This window comes from Musca autumnalis, unplaced genomic scaffold (genome assembly GCF_047663935.1).
Source record: "Musca autumnalis isolate F117 unplaced genomic scaffold, ASM4766393v1 scaffold_5, whole genome shotgun sequence".
NCBI classification, from domain to species: domain Eukaryota; kingdom Metazoa; phylum Arthropoda; class Insecta; order Diptera; family Muscidae; genus Musca; species Musca autumnalis.
Window position 1 is genome coordinate 184828902 of NW_027412088.1, and position 17518 is coordinate 184846419.

At 33.3% G+C, this 17518-nt stretch overlaps 1 protein-coding gene across 1 annotated transcript; it reads left to right on the forward strand.

The window, feature by feature from the left end:
* Positions 1 to 8167: 8167 nt before the first annotated feature.
* Positions 8168 to 8912, forward strand: LOC141387239 (trypsin-1). The gene has a single exon (XM_073956600.1). It carries the CDS (start codon positions 8172 to 8174, stop codon positions 8910 to 8912), a length of 741 nt encoding a protein of 246 aa, XP_073812701.1. The 5' UTR covers positions 8168 to 8171.
* Positions 8913 to 17518: the final 8606 nt, after the last annotated feature.

Consider the following 17518-nt stretch of genomic DNA (forward strand, 5'->3'; position numbering starts at 1 on the left):
AGAACAACATCACATCCATAAGCGTGGATTTTTAAAGAAATTTTTCTAGAACAACATCACATCCATAAGCGTGGATTTTTAAAGAAATTTTTCTAGAACAACATCACATCCATAAGCGTGGATTTTTAAAGAAAATTTTCTAGAACAACATCACATCCATAAGCGTGGATTTTTAAAGAAATTTTTCTAGAACAACATCACATCCATAAGCGTGGATTTTTAAAGAAAATTTTCTAGAACAACATCACATCCATAAGCGTGGATTTTTAAAGAAATTTTTCCAGAGCAACATTCCACCCATAAGCGTGGGTTTAAAGAAATTATTCTAGAGCAACATCACACCCATAAGCGTGAATTTTTAAAGAATTTTTTCTAGAACAACATCACATCCAAAAGCGTGGATTTTTAAAGAAATTTTTCTAGAACAACATCACATCCATAAGCGTGGATTTTTAGATACATTTTTCTAGAGGAACATTACACCAATAATGGTGGATTTTTAAAGAAATTTTTCCAGAGCAACATTCCACCCATAAGCGTGGGTTTAAAGAAATTATTCTAGAGCAACATCACATCCAAAAGCGTGATTTTTAAAGAAATTTTTCTAGAACAACATCACATCCAAAAGCGTGGATTTTTAAAGAAATTTTTCTAGAACAACATCACATACAAAAGCGTGGATTTTTAAAGAAATTTTTTCTAGAACAACATCACATCCATAAGCGTGGATTTTTAAAGAAATTTTTCTAGAACAACATCACATCCATAAGCGTGGATTTTTAAAGAAATTTTTCTAGAACAACATCACATCCATAAGCGTGGATTTTTAAAGAAATTTTTCTAGAACAACATCACATCCATAAGCGTGGATTTTTAAAGAAATTTTTCTAGAACAACATCACATCCATAAGCGTGGATTTTTAAAGAAATTTTTCTAGAACAACATCACATCCAAAAGCGTGAATTTTTAAAGAAATTTTTCTAGAACAACATCACATCCAAAAGCGTGGATTTTTAAAGAAATTTTTCTAGAACAACATCACATACAAAAGCGTGGATTTTTAAAGAAATTTTTCTAGAACAACATCACATCCATAAGCGTGGATTTTTAAAGAAATTTTTCTAGAACAACATCACATCCATAAGCGTGGATTTTTAAAGAAATTTTTCTAGAACAACATCACATCCATAAGCGTGGATTTTTAAAGAAATTTTTCTAGAACAACATCACATCCATAAGCGTGGATTTTTAAAGAAATTTTTCTAGAACAACATCACATCCATAAGCGTGGATTTTTAAAGAAATTTTTCTAGAACAACATCACATCCATAAGCGTGGATTTTTAAAGAAATTTTTCTAGAACAACATCACATCCAAAAGCGTGGATTTTTAAAGAAATTTTTCTAGAACAACATCACATCCATAAGCGTGGATTTTTAAAGAAATTTTTCTAGAACAACATCACATCCAAAAGCGTGGATTTTTAAAGAAATTTTTCTAGAACAACATCACATCCATAAGCGTGGATTTTTAAAGAAATTTTTCTAGAACAACATCACATCCAAAAGCGTGGATTTTTAAAGAAATTTTTTCTAGAACAACATCACATCCATAAGCGTGGATTTTTAAAGAAATTTTTCTAGAACAACATCACATCCATAAGCGTGGATTTTTAAAGAAATTTTTCTAGAACAACATCACATCCATAAGCGTGGATTTTTAAAGAAATTTTTCTAGAACAACATCACATCCATAAGCGTGGATTTTTAAAGAAATTTTTCTAGAACAACATCACATCCATAAGCGTGGATTTTTAAAGAAATTTTTCTAGAACAACATCACATCCATAAGCGTGGATTTTTAAAGAAATTTTTCTAGAACAACATCACATCCATAAGCGTGAATTTTTAAAGAAATTTTTCTAGAACAACATCACATCCATAAGCGTGGATTTTTAAAGAAATTTTTCTAGAACAACATCACATCCATAAGCGTGAATTTTTAAAGACATTTTTCTAGAACAACATCACATCCAAAAGCGTGGATTTTTAAAGAAATTTTTCTAGAACAACATCACATACAAAAGCGTGGATTTTTAAAGAAATTTTTCTAGAACAACATCACATCCATAAGCGTGGATTTTTAAAGAAATTTTTCTAGAACAACATCACATCCATAAGCGTGGATTTTTTCCAGAGCAACATTCCACCCATAAGCGTGGGTTTAAAGAAATTATTCTAGAGCAACATCACATCCAAAAGCGTGAATTTTTAAAGAAATTTTTCTAGAACAACATCACATCCAAAAGCGTGGATTTTTAAAGAAATTTTTCTAGAACAACATCACATACAAAAGCGTGGATTTTTAAAGAAATTTTTCTAGAACAACATCACATCCATAAGCGTGGATTTTTAAAGAAATTTTTCTAGAACAACATCACATCCATAAGCGTGGATTTTTAAAGAAATTTTTCTAGAACAACATCACATCCATAAGCGTGGATTTTTAAAGAAATTTTTCTAGAACAACATCACATCCAAAAGCGTGGATTTTTAAAGAAATTTTTCTAGAACAACATCACATCCATAAGCGTGGATTTTTAAAGAAATTTTTCTAGAACAACATCACATCCATAAGCGTGGATTTTTAAAGAAATTTTTCTAGAACAACATCACATCCAAAAGCGTGGATTTTTAAAGAAATTTTTCTAGAACAACATCACATCCATAAGCGTGGATTTTTAAAGAAATTTTTCTAGAACAACATCACATCCATAAGCGTGGATTTTTAAAGAAATTTTTCTAGAACAACATCACATCCATAAGCGTGGATTTTTAAAGAAATTTTTCTAGAACAACATCACATCCAAAAGCGTGGATTTTTAAAGAAATTTTTCTAGAACAACATCACATCCATAAGCGTGGATTTTTAAAGAAATTTTTCTAGAACAACATCACATCCATAAGCGTGGATTTTTAAAGAAATTTTTCTAGAACAACATCACATACAAAAGCGTGGATTTTTAAAGAAATTTTTCTAGAACAACATCACATCCATAAGCGTGGATTTTTAAAGAAATTTTTCTAGAACAACATCACATCCAAAAGCGTGGATTTTTAAAGAAATTTTTCTAGAACAACATCACATCCATAAGCGTGGATTTTTAAAGAAATTTTTCTAGAACAACATCACATCCAAAAGCGTGGATTTTTAAAGAAATTTTTCTAGAACAACATCACATCCATAAGCGTGGATTTTTAAAGAAATTTTTCTAGAACAACATCACATCCATAAGCGTGGATTTTTAAAGAAATTTTTCTAGAACAACATCACATCCAAAAGCGTGGATTTTTAAAGAAATTTTTCTAGAACAACATCACATCCATAAGCGTGGATTTTTAAAGAAATTTTTCTAGAACAACATCACATCCATAAGCGTGGATTTTTAGATACATTTTTCTAGAGGAACATTACACCAATAATGGTGGATTTTTAAAGAAATTTTTCCAGAGCAACATTCCACCCATAAGCGTGGGTTTAAAGAAATTATTCTAGAGCAACATCACATCCAAAAGCGTGAATTTTTAAAGAAATTTTTCTAGAACAACATCACATCCAAAAGCGTGGATTTTTAAAGAAATTTTTCTAGAACAACATCACATACAAAAGCGTGGATTTTTAAAGAAATTTTTTCTAGAACAACATCACATCCATAAGCGTGGATTTTTAAAGAAATTTTTCTAGAACAACATCACATCCATAAGCGTGGATTTTTAAAGAAATTTTTCTAGAACAACATCACATCCATAAGCGTGGATTTTTAAAGAAATTTTTCTAGAACAACATCACATCCATAAGCGTGGATTTTTAAAGAAATTTTTCTAGAACAACATCACATCCATAAGCGTGGATTTTTAAAGAAATTTTTCTAGAACAACATCACATCCATAAGCGTGGATTTTTAAAGAAATTTTTCTAGAACAACATCACATCCATAAGCGTGGATTTTTAAAGAAATTTTTCTAGAACAACATCACATCCATAAGCGTGGATTTTTAAAGAAATTTTTCTAGAACAACATCACATCCATAAGCGTGGATTTTTAAAGAAATTTTTCTAGAACAACATCACATCCATAAGCGTGGATTTTTAAAGAAATTTTTCTAGAACAACATCACATCCATAAGCGTGGATTTTTAAAGAAATTTTTCTAGAACAACATCACATCCATAAGCGTGGATTTTTAAAGAAATTTTTCTAGAACAACATCACATCCAAAAGCGTGGATTTTTAAAGAAATTTTTCTAGAACAACATCACATCCATAAGCGTGGATTTTTAAAGAAATTTTTCTAGAACAACATCACATCCATAAGCGTGGATTTTTAAAGAAATTTTTCTAGAACAACATCACATACAAAAGCGTGGATTTTTAAAGAAATTTTTCTAGAACAACATCACATCCATAAGCGTGGATTTTTAAAGAAATTTTTCTAGAACAACATCACATCCAAAAGCGTGGATTTTTAAAGAAATTTTTCTAGAACAACATCACATCCATAAGCGTGGATTTTTAAAGAAATTTTTCTAGAACAACATCACATCCAAAAGCGTGGATTTTTAAAGAAATTTTTCTAGAACAACATCACATCCATAAGCGTGGATTTTTAAAGAAATTTTTCTAGAACAACATCACATCCATAAGCGTGGATTTTTAAAGAAATTTTTCTAGAACAACATCACATCCAAAAGCGTGGATTTTTAAAGAAATTTTTCTAGAACAACATCACATCCATAAGCGTGGATTTTTAAAGAAATTTTTCTAGAACAACATCACATCCATAAGCGTGGATTTTTAGATACATTTTTCTAGAGGAACATTACACCAATAATGGTGGATTTTTAAAGAAATTTTTCCAGAGCAACATTCCACCCATAAGCGTGGGTTTAAAGAAATTATTCTAGAGCAACATCACATCCAAAAGCGTGAATTTTTAAAGAAATTTTTCTAGAACAACATCACATCCAAAAGCGTGGATTTTTAAAGAAATTTTTCTAGAACAACATCACATACAAAAGCGTGGATTTTTAAAGAAATTTTTTCTAGAACAACATCACATCCATAAGCGTGGATTTTTAAAGAAATTTTTCTAGAACAACATCACATCCATAAGCGTGGATTTTTAAAGAAATTTTTCTAGAACAACATCACATCCATAAGCGTGGATTTTTAAAGAAATTTTTCTAGAACAACATCACATCCATAAGCGTGGATTTTTAAAGAAATTTTTCTAGAACAACATCACATCCATAAGCGTGGATTTTTAAAGAAATTTTTCTAGAACAACATCACATCCATAAGCGTGGATTTTTAAAGAAATTTTTCTAGAACAACATCACATCCATAAGCGTGGATTTTTAAAGAAATTTTTCTAGAACAACATCACATCCATAAGCGTGGATTTTTAAAGAAATTTTTCTAGAACAACATCACATCCAAAAGCGTGGATTTTTAAAGAAATTGTTCTAGAACAACATCACATCCATAAGCGTGGATTTTTAAAGAAATTTTTCTAGAACAACATCACATCCAAAAGCGTGGATTTAAAGAAATTGTTCTAGAACAACATCACATCCATAAGCGTGGATTTTTAAAGAAATTTTTCTAGAACAACATCACATACAAAAGCGTGGATTTTTAAAGAAATTGTTCTAGAACAACATCACATCCATAAGCGTGGATTTTTAAAGAAATTTTTCTAGAACAACATCACATACAAAAGCGTGGATTTTTAAAGAAATTTTTCCAGAGGAACATTACACCAATAATGGTGGATTTTTAAAGAAATTTTTCCAGAGCAACATTCCACCCATAAGCGTGGGTTTAAAGAAATTATTCTAGAGCAACATCACACCCATAAGCGTGAATTTTTAAAGAATTTTTTCTAGAACAACATCACATCCAAAAGCGTGGATTTTTAAAGAAATTTTTCTAGAACAACATCACATCCATAAGCGTGGATTTTTAGATACATTTTTCTAGAGGAACATTACACCAATAATGGTGGATTTTTAAAGAAATTTTTCCAGAGCAACATTCCACCCATAAGCGTGGGTTTAAAGAAATTATTCTTGAGCAACATCACATCCATAAGCGTGAAGTTTTAAAGAAATTTTTCTAGAACAACATCACATCCAAAAGCGTGGATTTTTAAAGAAATTGTTCTAGAACAACATCACATCCATAAGCGTGGATTTTTAAAGAAATTTTTCTAGAACAACATCACATCCAAAAGCGTGGATTTTTAAAGAAATTTTTCTAAAGGAACATTACACCAATAATGGTGGATTTTTAAAGAAATTTTTCTAGAGGAACATTACACCAATAATGGTGGATTTTTAAAGAAATTTTTCCAGAGCAACATTCCACCCATAAGCGTGGGTTTAAAGAAATTATTCTAGAGCAACATCAGACCCATAAGCGTGAATTTTTAAAGAATTTTTTCTAGAACAACATCACATCCAAAAGCGTGGATTTTTAAAGAAATTTTTCTAGAACAACATCACATCCATAAGCGTGGATTTTTAAAGAATTTTTTCTAGAACAACATCACACCCATAAGCGTGGATTTTTAAAGAAATTATTCTAGAGCAACATCACACAAAGAGCGTGGATTTTTAAAGAAATTATTCTAGAGCAACATCACACAAAGAGCGTGGATTTTTAAAGAAATTTTTCTAGAACAACATCACATCCATAAGCGTTGATTTTCAAAGAAATTTTTCTAGAGCAACATCACACCCATAAGCGTGGATTTTTAAAGAAATTATTCTAGAGCAACATCACACAAAGAGCGTGGATTTTTAAAGAAATTATTCTAGAGCAACATCACACAAAGAGCGTGGATTTTTAAAGAAATTTTTTTAGAGCAACATCACACTCATAAGCGTGGATTTTTAAAGAAATTTTTCTAGAGCAACATCACACTCATAAGCGTGGATTTTTAAAGAAATTTTTTTAGAGCAACATCACACCCATAAGCGTGGATTTTTAAAGAAATTATTCTAGAGCAACATCACACTCATAAGCGTGGATTTTTAAAGAAATTTTTCGAGAGCAACACCACATTCATAAGCGTGGATTTTTAAAGAAATTTTTCTAGAGCAACATCACACTCATAAGCGTGGATTTTTAAAGAAATTTTTCTAGAGCAACATCACACTCATAAGCGTGGATTTTTAAAGAAATTTTTCTAGAGCAACATCACACTCATAAGCGTGGATTTTTAAAGAAATTTTTCTAGAGCAACATCACACTCATAAGCGTGGATTTTTAAAGAAATTTTTCTAGAGCAACATCACACTCATAAGCGTGGATTTTTAAAGAAATTTTTCTAGAGCAACATCACACCCATAAGCGTGGATTTTTAAAGAAATTTTTCTAGAGCAACATCACACTCATAAGCGTGGATTTTTAAAGAAATTTTTCTAGAGCAACATCACACTCATAAGCGTGGATTTTTAAAGAAATTTTTCGAGAGCAACACCACATTCATAAGCGTGGATTTTTAAAGAAATTTTTCTAGAGCAACATCACACTCATAAGCGTGGATTTTAAAAGAAATTATTCTAGAGCAACATCACACTCATAAGCGTGGATTTTTAAAGAAATTTTTCGAGAGCAACATCACATTCATAAGCGTGGATTTTTAAAGAAATTTTTCTAGAGCAACATCACACTCATAAGCGTGGATTTTTAAAGAAATTTTTCTAGAGCAACATCACACCCATAAGCGTGGATTTTTAAAGAAATTTTTCTAGAGCAACATCACATGGTTCATGCTCAATGAGGAAGCAATTCATTGTCATGGCTAACTGCAAAATTTAGCACATTGATATTTGCGAAGTGATAAGCCTACAACCAACTATGTTAGTCAGTGGAGGGCATCGCACCTTAAGCAGAAATCAGGTCAAGATTATGGCAAGCCGTAGAAAAACGTTAGAACTTATATTTTTGGCACCCCTTGGTGAATTGTTATTTCAAATGTCACAACATTCGAAGTATTCCATGCTAGAATTTTGAGTATAAAAGACACTTCCTGCACCTTGGGAAATCAGTGCAAATTCAAACTTTGCAAAATTCTTAACAACATTTCCAAATCTTCTAAATAATGTTTTTGTTTTTACTCTTTGCCGCCCTTGTGGGACAAATTTCCTGTGCCAGCCGTATCATCGGTGGGCAATTTGCCAGCCCAGGACAATTTCCGCATCAAGTATCATTGCAGCTAAATGGACGTCATCATTGCGGCGGTTCTATAATATCCGAAACTTTCATTGTCACCGCTGCCCACTGTACCATCAAACAAAATCCCGCTGCCATGAAAGTTGTTGTTGGCACCACTGATCTTTTGGCCGGTAATGGCAAAACTCTAAATGTGGCTCAATTCATTATCCATCCTCAGTACAATCCACAAAGTCAAGATTATGATATGTCTTTGATACGTTTGGCTGAACCTCTGACGCTGGGAACAACTGCGGTTGATAAAGTTGCATTGGCTGATATGGACACTAACTTTGCCGCCGATACTTTGGCCACCATAAGTGGTTTTGGTGCCATCAATGGTAATTTACAATTACCAAATAAACTGAAATTTGCCCAAGTCCAGTTGTGGAGTCGTGACTTTTGTAATCCCCAAAATATTCCCGGTATTACCGATCGCATGATTTGTGCTGGTCATCCTAGTGGCCAAGTAAGTGCCTGCCAGGGGGATAGTGGTGGCCCCCTGACAGTGGAGAATAAATTGTTCGGTGTGGTCTCGTGGGGTTTCGGTTGTGGTGCTGAAGGCAAACCGGCCATGTACACTTATGTTGGTGCTTTGCGTTCATGGATTAAACAGAATTCGGGAGTTTAAAGGAGAGACGAAATTTGCCGCAACACTTTGGAGAAACATTCTAAGATTTTTCGAAATTAAAACAAAAACATAAATTTGTTTTGTTTTACAGTGTTTTATTTTTCTTTAATAAATATTGAATTTTGGCATTAGTTGAATTTGTTATAATTTTTTTTAGAATCAAACTGAATTTGGGTTTCGAAATTATGTCACAAAATCAGAGATGCGCCAACCGACAGTTGGTTTAATAAAGAAAATGGCGATCAAAACTTTCAAACCATCCAAAATCGGAGACTTTGGGTCATGTTCAGATTCTCTATTCCACACAGACTCTAAACAAAACAACACAGTAGGGGATTTATTGAATTTGCATTTCATAAGTCGATTGTGTGCAATGGTATGCACAATGATGTCCGGGTTTGATTCACAGGACAGAAAATATCACTTTTCTACGTTAGCAAAAATACCTCCATTTCCTGAGTATTTTAACCATGTGAAACATCTCTAAAAGTGACTTCTTAAGACACACCTGCGTTAAAAATTAGATCCCATTCATATAAGTGAAGTCTCTCTTGTCTTTCTGGAAGGTTTTGTGTGAGCCATTTTTGTGTTGTGGTGGTTTTCACAGAAATTTAGTTAACAAATCCAAGTTTTGTAGTCTGACGGTCTTGGGAGAAATTTCCTCAAAAAATCCACATTTTATGTTGTGGTGGTGTTGTTCAGAGAAATTTCTTTTACAAAATCCAAGTTTTGTAGTCAGATGGTCTTGGGAGAAATTTCTTTTAACAAATCCAAGTTTTGTAGTCAGATGGTCTTGGGAAAAAATTTCTTTAAAAAAACCACGTTTTGTGGTCTGGTGGTCTTCAGAGAAATTTCTTTAAAAAATCCACGTTTTGTGTTGTGGTGGTCTTCAGAGAAATTTCTTTAAAAAATCCACGTTTTGTGTTGCGGTGGTCTTGGGAGAAATTTCTTTAAAAAATCCACGTTTTGTGTTGTGGTGGTCTTCAGAGAAATTTCTTTAAAAAATCCACGTTTTGTGTTGCGGTGGTCTTGGGAGAAATTTCTTTAAAAAATCCACGTTTTGTGTTGTGGTGGTCTTCAGAGAAATTTCTTTAAAAAATCCACGTTTTGTGTTGTGGTGGTCTTCAGAGAAATTTCTCTAAAAATCCACGTTTTGTGGTCTGGTGGTCTTGAGAGAAATTTCTTTAAAAAATCCACGTTTTGTGGTCTGGTGGTCTTGGGAGAAATTTCTTTAAACAAGTAAAAAAGTATCAGTCGGCTTTGCCGACAGAGATATACCCTCAGCCTGTGCAAATTGGAACACTTTTTTTCACAAACAACGTATGTATTTAGGGGGTTTCAAAATTTTGGTCGTATGAACCGACAAAATTGTTGACATAGACCATGGGGGTGCCATAGGGGGTTTTTACACCATTCGGGCTGTTTTCTCAAGAAGTATGGAAGTATGGACAACTCAAGAAGTATGGACAACTATTACCATCGTAACTGATGCAGCGAATGTAAGTTGCTTCAACAAAAATCAAAATGATTCAATAGCAGGGCTTAAAGTGAACTTATCCAAAATTGTGTGTGGGAGGTACGGGAAGGTGTGGAAAAATATAGTCCATATTCGAACCTGATCTATATCTGGTAGATATTATGGGAATGTGTATAGTATGGACCAAATCGACCAATCCCATCAAGAGTTATCGTGCGCACAATTTTTCCGAATATTTTTGAACTTTTGTGGGGTAGGTACCTGAAGGAGTGGACCGATATGGCTTATTAACGAACATAAACTAAGTTTGGAAACAATATTACGATGGCCAAATATTGGCCGGAATCGGCGTTTCCGTTCGAGACTTATCTTGCACTTCCACCCATAAACATGGTGTCATAGGGTTTGTTTTTTAACTTTCAGGCTATTTTTTCAGGAAGTATGGACTTGCCCCTGAGGAAACTTGTACCTTCGTATAGGGGACAGTGAATACAAGATGTTACAACAAAAACCAAGGCGATTCGAGGGCAGGTCCTAAACTGAACTTTTTGTGTGGGAGGTACTCGAAGGAGTTTACCGATTGAGTCCATATTGGAACCTCATCTAAGTCTGGTAGAAATTTCATAATGTGCAAAGTATGGACCAAATCGGTTACTTCTTTCAAGAGTTATCGTACGCACAAATTTTCCGAACATTTTCGAACTTTTGTGGGGCAGGTACCGGAAGGAGTGGACCAATATAATCCATCTTTGAATTTGAACTAAATTTGGACAAAATATTACGAAAGCCAAATTTTGGACCGAATCGGCAGATCCGTTCGAGAGTTATCTTGCGCTCCAACCACTACAGGGTTTTTTGTAACTTTCAGGCTATTTTCTCAGGAAGTATGGACTTGCCCCTAATGAAATTTACAGCGTTGTATAAAGGACAGCGAATACAACTTGCGTAAACAAAAATCAAAGCTATTCGAGAACAGGTCCTAAACTGAACTTTTCCGAAATTTTGTGTGGGAGGTACCCGAAGGAGTGGACTGATTGAGTCCATATTGGAACCTCATCTAAGTTTGGTAGAAATTACACGATGTGCAAAGTATGGACCAAATCGGTTATTCCCTACAAGAGTTATCGTGAGCACAAGTTTTGCGACAATTTTTGAACATTTGTGGGGGAGGTACCTGAAGGAGTGGACCTATATGACCCATCTTCGAACTTAAATCGAATCTGGACAAAATATTTCGATACCCAAAATTTGAACCGAATCGATTGATACGTTCGAGAGTTATCGTGCGCACCAGCCAGACAGACAGACGGACAGACAGACAGACGGACGGACATTGCTAGATCTACTCAAAATTGTCTGAAACGGATATCGTACAAACATACTTGGGGTCTAAAACCATTATTTCGATGAGGCACATTTTTGGTCGTATCAAAGTGTAAATACCCTCTTTAGCCTAAAGGCTGAGGGTATAAAAATCCACGTTGTGTGGTCTTGTGGTCTTGGGATACATTTCTTTAAAAAATCCACGTTTTGTGTTGTGGTGGTCTTGGGATAAATTTCTTTAAAAAATCCACGTTTTGTGTTGTGGTGGTCTTGGGATAAATTTCTTTAAAAAATCCACGTTTTGTGTTGTGGTGGTCTTGGGAGAAATTTCTTTAAAAAATCCACGTTTTGTGTTGTGGTGGTCTTGGGAGAAATTTCTTTAAAAAACCCACGTTTTGTGTTGTGGTGGTCTTGGCAGAAATTTCTTTAACAAAATTCACGTTTTTTGTTGTTGTGGTGGTCTCGAGAAATTTTTTTTAAAAAATCCACGTTTTGTGGTGTGGTGGTCTTCAGAGAAATTTCTTTAAAAATTCCAAGTTTCTTTAAAAAAACACGTTTTGTGGTCTGAATTTATTAGGGTAAAATGAGAAAATTTGTCTGTCACTTTGTTCCATGTGATTTACAATAATTTGCATTTGTGTCATAAGTGTGGATATGGAACAACTCAAAAATTATATTTTTGAAAAATACTAACTATTTTATTCCAACAGATATTCCTGCAACTTTTGGCATAGATGTTCTATATACTATTACTTATAAATCTAGTCAAAAATATAAAAACTTTCTTCAGTCAGCTCCAAGTAGTTATGACGCAAACATTAAAATGCGATTATCTCAAAACGGGAAAATGGCGTATGGAACACTTAAGCATGACACTAACACTTAAGCATGACTGACATCATAGACTCTTTTGGAATTTTCCTCACCAGGACACACGTCAAATCTATATATATAAAAGAGCTCAGTGAGTGAGTGAGTGAGTGAGTGACTGAGTGACTGACATATCATCGCCCAGACGAAACCGCTGAAGCTAGAATGCTGAAATTTTGACTGTGGGTTGCTGTCGGTGTGTAGGGGTGAGATAAGGCTGGGTTTTTGGAAATTCGACCTAGAAGGGTACGAAAAGTACTAAAAGGTACTAAATATGGTACTCTTTGTATTAGGCAAACGGGAAGAGCTAGAATTCTGAAATTTGGAATGAGGGTAACTGATGGAGAGTTAGAAAGATGTACCAAAGGGTTTTTTGGAAATTCGACCTATAAGTGTACGAAAAGTTACTAAATTTGGTACCAATTGTATATTTTGAGCGGATATAGCTACAATCTTCATATTTGGTATGGGAATCAAGGTAGGGAAGTGCTGTTGATATAAGGAAATGATTTTGGAAGTACGTACTTATGTGTACGAGTAGTACTAAATGGTACTAAATTTGGTACAATTTGGATTTGTGTGAACGGATAGAGCTAAAAACCTGAAATTTGGAATTTAGATTACCGTTGAAGTGTACGATTGAGATATGGGGGTAGTTTTGGTAATTCGTACTTTTGTGTACGAAAAGTACTAAATGGTACCAAATTTGGTACAATTTGGATTTATATAGACATGGAAACCTGAAATTTGGAATTAATATTACTGATGGAGTGAAGGATTTAGGTAGTTTTGGAAATTCTTACTTATGGGTACGAAAAGTAGTAAACGGTACTAAATTTGGTACAAATTATATTTGGGTGAACGGATAGAGCTGGAATCCTGAAATTTGGAATTTAATTACTTTTGTAGTGTAGGATTGAGTTATGCCATGTTCATACCAGCATTTGAATCACGTCGTTCGTTCTCATAATTACGTACACGAATTAACCCGTTCATACGACATGTTACACAATTCATAGCAACATGATTCATATTTTCATACTTTTTATTTTCTGATTTTAAAGAAAGTTTCGTCCAAAAGACGAATAAAATTTATTGATATGAACTGAAAAACTATTTGTCCTTCTTTCAGATATCTATTTAATATTTAATTACATTATTTTCATTCATCTTTTCTATTTTTTTTTCACAATTCTGGTGTTTTCAGCAAATAAAAATATTTTTCTAATTTCAAAATGAACGAGAGAGAGACCTGCCAAAATAACTTTTTGGTATACAGACTTTCTGGCAGTCATTTGATTTTTGTTCCTAAATTTGTACTCGAATTTGAAACGATGGACAAGAAATGCAACTACAATAAACGAAAAGAGAAAATTTGCTATGATTTGAAAGTATATTAGTCCTTGAACCGTTTACTTTTCATTCAGGTTTTGCAGTTTTTCTAAAAATTTTTGGGTTTTTAATAAATTTTAAATTTTATATTTTTCCTGTCATAATTCATTTATTTCGATAAATTCTCTCATTTGTTAGAGATGGGACATATTTTATCGTCGTTCTGAGAGTAATTTAAATTGAACAAAGTACACAAATCGTTGTTCGTTCTCAAAATTTTGTATGGGAAATGAAGTAATTATATCGTAATTTGGGTTCGAACAACGAATAGAGAACGAATTACCGTCAGTCTGAACATGGCATTAGTCTTGGAAATTCGTACTTATGGGTACGGAAAGTACAAAATGTACTAAATTTGGTACAATTTATATTTGGGTGAACGGATAGAGTTGGAATCCTGAAATTTCGAATTAAGGTTACTGATGGAGTGTAGGATTGAGGTAGTTTGGGAAATTCATACTTATGGGTACGGAAAGTACAAAATGTACTAAATTTGGTACAATTTACATATATTTGGGTGAACGGATAGAGTTGGAATCCTGAAATTTGGAATTAAGATTACTGATGGAGTGTAGGATTGATGAAGTTTTGGAAATTCATACTTATTGGTACGGAAAGTACTAAATGTACTAAATTTGGTACAATTTATATTTGGGGGAACGAATAGAGCTCAGATCCTGAAATTTGGAATTATGATTACTGTTGGATTGACTTAGTCTTAGAAATTCGGAAAGTACTAAATGGTACTAAATATGGTACAATTAAATTTAGGTGGACGGATAGAGCTGGAATCCTGAAATTTGGAATTATAATTACTTATGGAGTGTAGGATTGAGGTAGTTTCGGAAATTCGTAGTTATGGGTACGGAAAGTACTAAATGGTACTAAGTTTGGTACATTTTGGATTTGGGTGTACAGATAGAGCTGGAATCGTGAAATTTATAATTAAGATTACTTATGGAGTGTTGCATTGAGGTAGCTTTGGAAATTCGTACTTATGGGTACGAAAATTAATAAATGGTACTAAATTTGGTAACATTTTGATTTGGGTGGACGGATAGAGGTGGAATCCTGAAATTCGCAATTTCCGTTGGAGATAGTTATTGAAATTCGTACTTTCATACGAAAAGTATTAATAGTATTATGAATAGAAGTGGAATTCGGAAATTTCGTATTATAGCCGCTGTTGGTGTGTAGGGTTGAGATATGGTTGTGGATATACATACAATAAGTGTACGAAAATTACTAAATGGCACAGAAGTTGGTCCAAATTGTTATTGTGTAAAGGGTTAGAGCTGAAATTGCGAAATTCGGTATTAGTATAGCAGTTTACGTTTAGAGTGGAGATAGAGAGGAAGTTTTGCAAATTCGTACTAATGTATACGAAAAATACTAAATCGCGGATTGGATACAGTTTTGGATAAAAGGAAGTAATTTTTGGAACTTATACATACTATAAGTACTAAATTTGGTAACAGTTTTGTGTTGCATGATGGGATATAGGTGGAATTTCGAATTGTTTTTTGAAATGCATACAAATTCTAAAATTAGGCTGAGGGCTGGTTGATTTATTGAGAAATACGAAATGTACTAAATGCTATTAAATTTGACGTTGGGTGTAGCAATGAAGATGGAATTATATCATTAGTGCGTAAAAAGTACAAAATTGAAATAAATTTGGTATAGACGTAAAATTCTGATATATTATTGATTTGTCAGGTTCATTGTTAGAGGTGGTCGTACAATAAGTGTACTAGAAGTATTAAATAATACTAAATATTGAAGCACTGGTACTGGGTGAATCGATAAATGAAATATGTTATGAGGATAACTGTTGAGATTGGATCAGAATGTTTATTTAAATCCGCCTTTAAATGTATGAAAGGTTTCTACATGTAATACCATTGACATTGGGTGAACAAGTAGAGCTAAAACTGTAACATTTGATCTAAAGTCCTGGATTTTAAAAATTGTACTGAAAATGTACTATTGTTTCTAGGTTAACACGAATTCGGTTTCTAAATAATGTACTGAAATCAAAAAGTCAAACGTACCTTTTCAACAAAAGTGTTTTTATCTTTGTTGTCTATTCTAAACGTTATTGTAAGTTCATTTGAAAAGGTAGATCTATGCGGCTAATGTCTTACAAGAAGGTTTTTACATCCTGAGAAAAAAGGCCTAAAATAAAATGTCTCAAAAATTAACTGTTATATAGGGTAACATCTTCTGAATAAAGGTTTTCTACATTTTTATATCCCTAATTCTAAAATTCGGTTGGAAAATGTGGATAAAATTTTCAAAATACCCACACCGTTCTAAAACATGGACTGGAATTTAAAATGTAGGCAGCTGTTGAAGTGTAGAGCAGTACTTGAACGAAATTAAATATCAATTCAAATAAGTATTAGTACATCAAAATGTTCAGTGTTCTCCATATTAAATATTGTTTATTTGTATATTATTCATTTTCCGCTTACGAAGTGGCGGGCATTTTGCTAGTACTTTATAATTTTCAAATACAAATTCATATGGGGTTGCTAAGCCCGACAATTGACCGATGTGGTGAAATAATATTATTGCCCCCGGCAATGTAATCCAGTGGTTTAGGAACATTTTCGAAATACATCAGCTTCTGTTCAAGTGGAATTCGGGTTTAATAGTAATTCCATTAGGGTATGGATTTTGTATGAGCGCCTAATTTGGAGTTGTAAATTGTCCATATCAAATACAAAATCATTTATTATTTGAATAGAACACATAATTAAATTTAAATTTAAACGGAAATGGAAAACTGTAATGTTTATTTTTTTACAATATGTTTATTCAACACCCTATATTTCATTTAATTATTCAGAACAGAAAGCATGACATGACAACACTTTGTGTCACTTCAGGGCTATCATACTGCGTTGATGTTTATACCCTCAGCCTTAATGTTTGTTACAAATATGGTTATTAGGGCTATAATAACAAAAAAATTGATAACGAAAACGCGTTTTTTAATACGATTCGGTGCAAAAATTTCCCGCACTGACACCGATTGCATTGCCAAATTGCATTTGAAAAAAGTTCTACTCCACATCTGATATCAGGTGAGCTGCTACCAACAGCAAAACCGGTCATATAATGTTGGTTGCGTGGGTACGAATCGGCTTTTCTTATTCACTTGCAAAAAACTCATCACTAAGCTCGACTCCAACGACAAATTGGCTGCTGTAAAAATTCTTTAAAAAATCCACGCTTATGGCCCTTTTAGGCTGCTGTAAAAAATTCTTTAAAATCCAACGCTTATGGTCCTTTTTGGCTGCTGTAAAAATTCTTTAAAAAATCTACGCTTATGGTTCTTCTTGGCTGATGTCAAAATTCTTTAAAAAATCCACGCTTATGGTCCTCTTTGGCAGCTGTAAAAACTCTATAAAAATCCACGCTTATGGTCCTTCTTGGCTGCTGTAAAAATTCTTTAAAAAAATCCATGCTTATGGCCCTCTTTGTCTGCTGTAAAAATTCTTTAAAAAATCCAAGCATATGGTCCTCTTTGGCTGCT

Coding starts and splice junctions, on each gene's coding strand:
- LOC141387239 (XM_073956600.1), top strand. CDS start 8,172: ATGTTTTTGTTTTTACTCTTTGCCGCCCTTGTGGGACAAATTTCCTGT.